The following is an 8,292-nucleotide window of genomic DNA, read 5'->3' on the forward strand; positions in this document are numbered from 1 at the left end:
TAATAGTTTAACGATCTCATTCAAGATGCCGATCGTGTAACTATGTAATGTTTTGATTTGATCTCACATTCAAGGATTAGTTTAGGCAGCCAATTTGTCAATTTCCATCGAGCAACACATAAGTTACAAATTGAGCAAGTTATCCATATGCAATATATTCCCTAAGCTTCACAAAAAATGCCTACGTGCATTCATGCATTGGCCCTATAGGCAGGCACAAACTTTAGGAAGAGTTGTTACAATTGAGAGTGTCATGTGTCCCTTGTATGTCTGATTGAGATTGGTTGATGTTGCTAGACTATCCTAGAAAGCACCCTTAGGTGTTAGGGAGGGAGAATTTAGAAGATAGTAATTACATGTATAAGAAGAAGTGGGCTAGGAGCCCTAAGCTTGGTTGTGGGAGGGGGCCATGATATTCCTAGTCACATATGGTTAACCAATTGCAATGACCCATTATGGATTAGCACTATTTAGTGGTCTATCTGCAGCCTTTGAATCAAGTTGGTGATCGGTAGCTTTTGGGTTGGCTTGGACTATAATGACATTATTGGGCTACCCACTTTGATATGATAATTAGCTACTATTGGAACTTGTTAGTATTTTAAAGAAGATCAACAACGTAAACTAAATTACTATAGTGATATTAGCTCTAACAAGTTGTCTATTGGCTCAATTAGTGAGAGATAAGGTTCAAAATTGACTCAAAAAGGTTGTGATTAGGCCATCCCCAAGACTTTGGGTATGATGATCGAATTGGGGTTCCATAGAATTCCAAACCCATGGATAGTATGATGCCTTCTGAATGAATGTATGTTGGACCCCTATTCTTATTCGAGATCAAAAGGTGAAGGCTTCATGCAGGTGTTGCAAGGAGATACAACTAGTGGGGTTCTGAGGCATCATCTCATAGCATCACCACCATTACAAGAGAAAGTCTTCTTATGATGACACGAAGCTTGTGAGTTCCGAAACGGATGGAACAAATGTATGCCATGTATGAGCAGAAAGACCGGAGTACATGCGAGCGATGTTCAATGTATGCCATGTACGAGGACAGAGAGGGAGTACACGAGAGTGCTTAAAATTTGAAACCTACTTGTTGTCAACGGCTAGCATAAACGAGATGAGATTAAGGAAGGATTAGTGCTAATGAGGGTAGAAACCGGTTTTAGTAGAAGGGGCCAAGGTTCTTCCTTTCCCGCTCTGCTGCCTCAATTGTGCCTCGCGAGCTCTCTTCTCTGTCCATCAAGCTCAAGCTCAAGCTCCCAGCTATGTCGCTCCGACCCAATGCTCGCGCTGAGAGCCGCAAGAAGACCTACAAGATCTCTGTCGACGCTGATGAAGCCCGCCGCAAGCGTGAAGACAACCTCGTCGAGATCCGTAAAAGCAAGCGCGAAGAGAGCTTGCTCAAAAAGCGCAAGGAGGGCTTGCCCCCCCAGCAGCAGCAGCAGCTTGGCTCCGGCCTCCAGTCCAGCTCCATCGAGAAGAAGGTATGGCCCTGCCTGCCCTTTTCAATCCAAGCGAACTTTTAGCGATCCTCCCTCGGTGCGTGCGAAAGAGTCCCTCTTGGATTCTCTTGCCCTTGCTATCCATTTTTTTGGGTTTAAGATTGCAAGCGCTGTAATAACAGCATCTGGGTTTGTACGGGCTAGGAATTGGATTCTTGTCTATGTATTTTGGTATATATTGCCCTTCATGGTGCCCTAGCAGCAGTTTAAGAGCGCTGCTCCTCTTTCTGCAGCTGGAGAGTTTGCCGGCGATGGTGAGTGGAGTTTGGTCTGAAGATCCGAATACGCAAGTGGAGGCTACATATCAATTCAGGAAGCTTCTTTCTATCGGTAAGCACTCTCTGCTTGATAAGTAACGCTCGTCACCCTGCCCATTCGGTCATATCTGAGTCTGCTCTTAACCTCCTCGGTCTGTCTGTGTACAGATGTGTGATAATGAAGTGTCACATACGTAGGAATGTCTGTTGTTTGAAGCTTGATGATTGGACGTTTGCCGATAACCTGGGTGCTAACACTGGGCTTTCAATTGGTTTATCCTGGCTATCTCCTTACGCCTACTGTATGCTTGTGCTTACCTTGCCACTAGTGTCAACCTTCTTATAAATCCATGTGCTTTCTTATTCACAGAACGCAGTCCTCCTATTCAGGAAGTCATCCAAGCTGGGGTGGTTCCTCGGTTTGTTGAGTTTCTTTTTCGAAGCGACTTCCCTCAGCTGCAGGTACTCAGCAGTGTTTTTTGAGGAGGATCTGATGAATGACAATAAAGGTAGCTTGTCAAAAATGTATTTTGTTCTCCTGCAAGCACAGGGCTAAAGCTTAAGGATTCAAAATCTATAGGTTTGTACCCTGGGCATGACGCAACTATATTATGACGCAATCCATATTATGACGCAACTATACATGCATGTAGTCCGTTTGTATGTACACAATTGCAGATAGAGATTGTGCACACACGCGTAGGTAGGCAGGCAGGCACTCACTCTCTGTCCCTCACGTGCACACTTCTCTACACCTGCAATATAAGTTAATCAAATTTGTGTAGATGCTGATATTGCATGCTTTATATAAGTGAACGGAAATAAATAAAATGTAGATATTTATGTAGCCCCTACTGCCTGCCCACTTATTTGGACCCTTTGGAGGCATCATTCCATTTGCACTGCCAAGTTCGCAAGCCTGTAGGTTTGCCCGAGTCTTTCAGCAGATAAGATATTTTTTTCCTGATTGAACCTAAATTAATCGGTTACTTGCTTATCCAGTTTGAGGCAGCATGGGCTTTGACCAACATTGCGTCTGGAACTTCAGATCATACTAGAGTAGTCATAGATCATGGTGCAGTTCCTATCTTTGTGCAGCTTCTCAGCTCTCCTGGGGACGATGTCCGCGAACAGGTATTGCTTTTTATTAGCATTTTCTATCTCTTATGTTATACAGTAGGACTTCAAATAGAAACTTTTACCAGAACAGGAAGGAACCATGTGTAATAAGGGTTTTCCTGCATGGTGATGATTGTATGAGTGCCCCAATGTTTTTTTTAAAAGAAAGAAAGGTGTGCTTTCAATAACACATGTAAAAATGGGTTCAGGCTGTGTGGGCTTTGGGAAATGTTGCCGGTGATTCACCAAAGTGCAGAGATCTGGTTCTTAGTCAAGGTGCCATGTTACCGCTTCTCAGTCAACTGAACGAGAATGCAAAGCTTTCAATGCTTCGGAATGCAACCTGGACCCTCTCAAATTTCTGTCGTGGAAAGCCTCCGCCTCCTTTTGAGCAGGTGCTTTGGGATAGAGCTTCTCTTGTTTTTCAGGCTAGGTTTCAGGATTTTATCTAGTTTTGAGTCCTTTGGGGATGCGATTAAGAATCTAGCATTTTGCAGGCTTAATTACATTTGAACATTGCAAATTTTCCTTCATGTTCTTACTTGTGTCCAGACCAAAGTTGCTCTGCCTGCTCTTGAGCGGTTGATCCACTCGATGGATGAGGATGTTCTGATAGATGCTTGCTGGGCACTCTCATATCTCTCTGATGGCACAAATGATAAAATTCAGTCTGTAATAGAAGCTGGGGTCTGTAGAAGGCTTGTCGAGCTACTAATGTGAGGATAAGAATTCATTCTGAAGGACACTCATGCTATCACTCAACCTGATGTTATAGACCTGCAAGATATGACTTTTGATGTGTGAAATGCATGATTCATGTTTCCCAGTCACCTTTTAATTGCTGGTCGGTTCTTGGTGATGTTTCAGGCACCCTTCTCCGTCTGTTCTCATACCTGCCTTAAGGACAGTGGGGAATATAGTCACAGGGGATGATATACAGACACAGGTCAGTTCCTTGTTACATCATGTGCATGTTTTACGTACAACTTATGGAAACTGTCTGTAAGCTTTGCTATTTCTATAGCATGATCATTATAGGTTGTTGTATCGTGCCTCATCATATTATGAAACGACTATTTTCACAGATCATGATCAACAACCAAGTGCTTCCTTGCCTTCTGGTGCTGCTCACTCATAACCACAAAAAAAGTATCAAGAAAGAAGCATGTTGGACCATATCAAATATCACAGCAGGGAACAAAGAACAGATTCAGGTATGCCATTATTATACTAAGAGCTAAACTTTATCTTTTAGGGTTGTCCGCTTACTTTTTACTATCTATGGCTTTCAGGCTGTAATTGATGCAAATATTATATCTCCTTTGGTAGCATTGTTGGGTTCTTCGGAGTTTGACATCAAGAAGGAAGCTGCCTGGGCAATGTCAAATGCAACATCAGGAGGAACTCATGAGCAGATTAAGTACTTAAATTTATGAGATTAAAACTGAACACTGTTGTGTTCTTAGAGGATGAGTCTGGGCATGTTTCTGAATTCATCTAGCTATAATTAACTGTTCACCCAAAAAAAGGTATTGCTCTGGGGAGCTGCTGAAGTTTGTGCTTTTGGTATTGAGATTGTGCAGATATCTTGTGAGTCAAGGTTGCATCAAGCCATTGTGTGATCTTTTGAATTGCCCCGATCCTCGTGTCATTACTGTTTGCTTGGAGGGGCTTGAAAATATATTAAGAATCGGTGAGGCAGAGAAGGACCTTGGGCATACAAGTGGCATCAATATGTATGCCCAGTTTGTGGATGAGGCAGATGGCCTTGAAAAGATCGAGAATTTGCAGACACATGATAACACAGACATATACACGAAAGCTGTGAAGCTTCTAGAAAAGTACTGGTTGGAGGAAGAGGAGGATCAGAATCTTGCAGCTGCTGGCACTGATCAACCTGCTTATAACTTCGGTGGATATCAGCAAGTTCCAAGTGGAGGTTTTGACTTCACTTGATGGGTAATCATTCTTCCACATTGGGGTCTTCAGCCTGCCCATATTGGCAAGCATTTTTCCAGTTTTGGACTTATTCCTTGCTGTTTCCAAATTCACAGGACTGCTCTTTAAACCTTAATGGTTCCTCAAGAAGCTCGTTGAGGTGATACATACCACAGCTGCAGATCTGTACTGAATGTTTGTTTTTCATGAGTCGTCAAGGCTAGCTGTTGCCTTTGAAAAAGTGTCCGTCTTTCAACAGCACTTCTAACCTGTGATGTGTTTGAGAAAGAATTCTCATTGGTTGTATGCCATGAGAAGTCGCATGTGCAGCTTGGCTCCTGGCAAGGAATACGGTTGGAGAGCTTTCTGCATGGTCTGGCTGTCTCCAGACCTGCATTGTTCACTTGATGCGGGCTGCACTTGCCGAAGAGATTGCCTAGCTCATATCTGGAAAATGCCTTGATTTGCATGAAGATAGCTATTGTGGCAATAATCTTAGAACGTCAAAGGCATGCTTATGCTTCTTCATTGTGAAGCGAACTGAAGTGTAAAATGGTTCTGAGAAGGGATCCTCATTTTGAGAATGGTCAAAGACTAATTTCGTATTAAAGGCAGTGTCTGGTATAATCAGGTATTAATTATTCAACTTCTTGAATATTAAGACCAGCCGTCATGAGTGTTTGTTGATCTTGGTATTTTTTTGGAGTTGGTAAATCTGAAATCGTACTCTCTAAACTCCGAAGTAAAAGCATCTCAAGCCTTTTTGGCCGGAAAGATGAAATTTATTCGTATGATGAAATTTATTCGTATTATGCACAACTCTTGCAAGGTAACTATTGTTCAATCTACTTGACCATTCCAAAGTGTCATTTTGGTAGTTGCTCCATTGTAAGAAATAAAGCTCAATTGTACCATTTTGCAAGCCTCATTTCAGAAAGTTATCAAGCTCACTAACATTGTATGACTAGGTCATTCCAATTCAAATAAATTGAAGATGTAAGATGTGTGATGACAAAGTCATACAGTAGATGTGGTGATTTTAGTGGTCCAAATGGAGATCATTTTTGTAAATTGTGTGGATCATAGGTTAAAAATATGCAGCTTTGGCTAGTGATATATACTTATCAAAATGCCTAGCATGCCCCTTTCTTTCTACATTTACCACTTCATGCTTTTGGGCTTTGGACACCTTGCGAAAAGTACATGACCACTTTGTCTAGCAATGTTTTCTCCATCTAATTGAGATGGGTCAGGGGCCAAGCATTAATCTTGGTTGCAAACAAGGCATGTCAAGCTAGTTCTTTCGAAAGAAGATTTGTAGTTTTTTCTTTTCATAGGTTAAAAATATATAGCTTTGGCTAGTGATATACTTATCCAATCCCTTTCTTTCTACATTTACCACTTGCTTTTGGGCTTTGGACCCCTTGCGGAATGTATACGACCATGTTGTCTACCAATGTTTTCTTCATTTAATTGAGATAGGTCATGGGCCAAGCTAGTTCTTTTGAAAGTAGGTTTCTTGTTTTTTCTTTTTATTCTCTCTTTGTCTCTCTCTCTTAGAGACTCATGAGCAAAAGGTCGATGTCCCAAATCCCCTATCTTGAAAGTAGTGGTTCTTTACAAGGAGTTTTTGTTTTGAATAACAATTAAGTAGTGAGACTTATGCTAGGTCATCCCTAGCACAAACTATGAATGGAAGTTTTTGTCTTGAACGACAAGAAGTAGTGAAGCTATGCTAGGTCATCCCTAGCACATACTAGGATTATAACTCTCATAATTTGGGTCCACAGCAATCTGCGATTGCTTGTCTTCCCACAAACAAAGAGATGAGATGGGCATTTCGCATAGGAGCAAAGCTGAGGCTTATTGAGATGGAGGCAGTCGATTGGGCTATGGTGGTTGCTTGCTTTATATAAGTTTACTCCAACTTGTAATCTCATTTTTTAAATTGTTTTATTCTTTAAGTTTCAATCTAACTTCAAATTAATATAGTTTCACTCTTAGGGTGTAAGCTTGAACGTCCCATCAGCGAACGCAAGCGATGATGAGAAGGCAGGTCTTGAGGGATTATGCTTAGACGGCTTCGACAAGGTCAGGGATCACACGGTCACGAGATCCAGGGCGACGACGATGACGATAACGACTTTGATGATTCAGATGAGAAGTAGTAGTAGTAGTAGTTTGTATATACTTCAGCATGTATATGCTTTTGTCTGTCGGCTCGTTTAAGCGATTTTATATCACTCTTTTCGAAAGGAAAATTTTGTAATCAGATGAGAAGTAGTAGTAGTAGTAGTTTGTATATACTTCAGCATGTATATGCTTTTGTTTGTCAGCTCGTTTAAGCGATTTTATATCACCCTTTTCGAAAGGAAAATTTTGTAACAAACAAGGTTGTATATACTTCGGCATGTATATGCTTTTGTCTGTTGGCTCGTTTGAGCGATTTTTTATCACCCTTTTCATAAGGGAAATTTTGTAACAAACAAGGTTTAAGAGTTTTATCTTGTCTGTTTGTTTGTAAACATTCTTTTGTAATGTAAAAAAATAAACATTAGTGGGGCAAAATGGGATCACACAGCAAGCCGTGTTTTGTTCCACTAAATTTTTTTAAAAGTTCTATTAAGGGTTAGTATATACCGACGCTTTACCAGTGTCAGTATATATCGATCTTTACCAACGTCGTTATATACGGACGCTTATATAGTAGGCCTAACTCTATTGTCTCTTCATTTTGATGATTTGTAGTTTTTCACTTGCACAAAAAAAATTGTGAGTACTACCATTATCAAATAACACATGAAATTGTTGAACATTAACATCAATAAAATTGCGAGTACTACCATTATCAAATAACACATGAAATGGTTGAACATTGACATACCCCACCATGCGGATTAAATCATGGTGACCAAACATATCAATATTAAAATGGCATTTCTCATGAGTCACAATCTAAATTACAAGAAAAGACTTTAAGACTAAAAATGTAAAAAAGGATTACCTCGCATACATGATTCAATGAAGTGGATATCCTTTCCAAGCTTAGAGTTGGAAGCTCAATGGTTTTCTTTTTTTTTTCCTTTTAGGATTTCCATTTTATGTGGCCAATGAAGATCTAGTTTCTTTGCGTTCATGATTGATGTCATAGATCTTTACAAAATGGATATAGCTTCCTCCAGTGTCTGTAGTTTTTTCCTTTGGATTTCATTTTGATAATCCTTAGGTAAACTATATCACAAAGAACGAGTGCAAGATTTGTTGATTGAAGTTATGAAAATTTGCAATTATATCTTTAAAGTCCTAAAGATAAGATTCCAAGGACTTCAATTAGACAATGTAACCTAAAATCCTCATCCTGCATTTCGTGAGTCTCTCGTCCGAAGGCCCAATTCCCCTCCAAAGATCTAGATCACTGCATCCATCAAAGGAAGGATAGAATCAAGACCTGCCACATAACGCCACAAGAC

General features: G+C 40.5%; 1 protein-coding gene across 4 annotated transcripts; it reads left to right on the forward strand.

Annotated features, from left to right (window-relative positions):
• The first annotated feature begins 1,179 nt into the window (after positions 1-1,179).
• Positions 1,180-5,509, forward strand: LOC147905429 (importin subunit alpha-1-like). Of its 4 annotated transcripts, none has more exons than XM_087372478.1 (12): positions 1,180-1,490; positions 1,742-1,838; positions 2,136-2,227; positions 2,768-2,899; positions 3,094-3,279; positions 3,437-3,600; positions 3,752-3,830; positions 3,970-4,098; positions 4,177-4,304; positions 4,468-4,843; positions 4,939-4,982; positions 5,141-5,509. In XM_087372478.1, exons 1-10 carry the CDS (start codon positions 1,272-1,274, stop codon positions 4,838-4,840), a joined length of 1,599 nt encoding a protein of 532 aa, XP_087228604.1. In that variant the 5' UTR covers positions 1,180-1,271; the 3' UTR covers positions 4,841-4,843; positions 4,939-4,982; positions 5,141-5,509. The 4 variants fall into 4 exon arrangements, with proteins under 4 accessions (XP_087228604.1, XP_087228612.1, XP_087228595.1 ...); XM_087372486.1 differs by having other exon boundaries at positions 5,153-5,509; XM_087372469.1 differs by having other exon boundaries at positions 4,939-5,509.
• Positions 5,510-8,292: the final 2,783 nt, after the last annotated feature.

This window comes from Dipteris shenzhenensis, chromosome 1 (assembly GCF_047967505.1).
Source record: "Dipteris shenzhenensis isolate YYH24624 ecotype China chromosome 1, Dip_SZ_1.0, whole genome shotgun sequence".
NCBI classification, from domain to species: Eukaryota; Viridiplantae; Streptophyta; class Polypodiopsida; order Gleicheniales; family Dipteridaceae; genus Dipteris; species Dipteris shenzhenensis.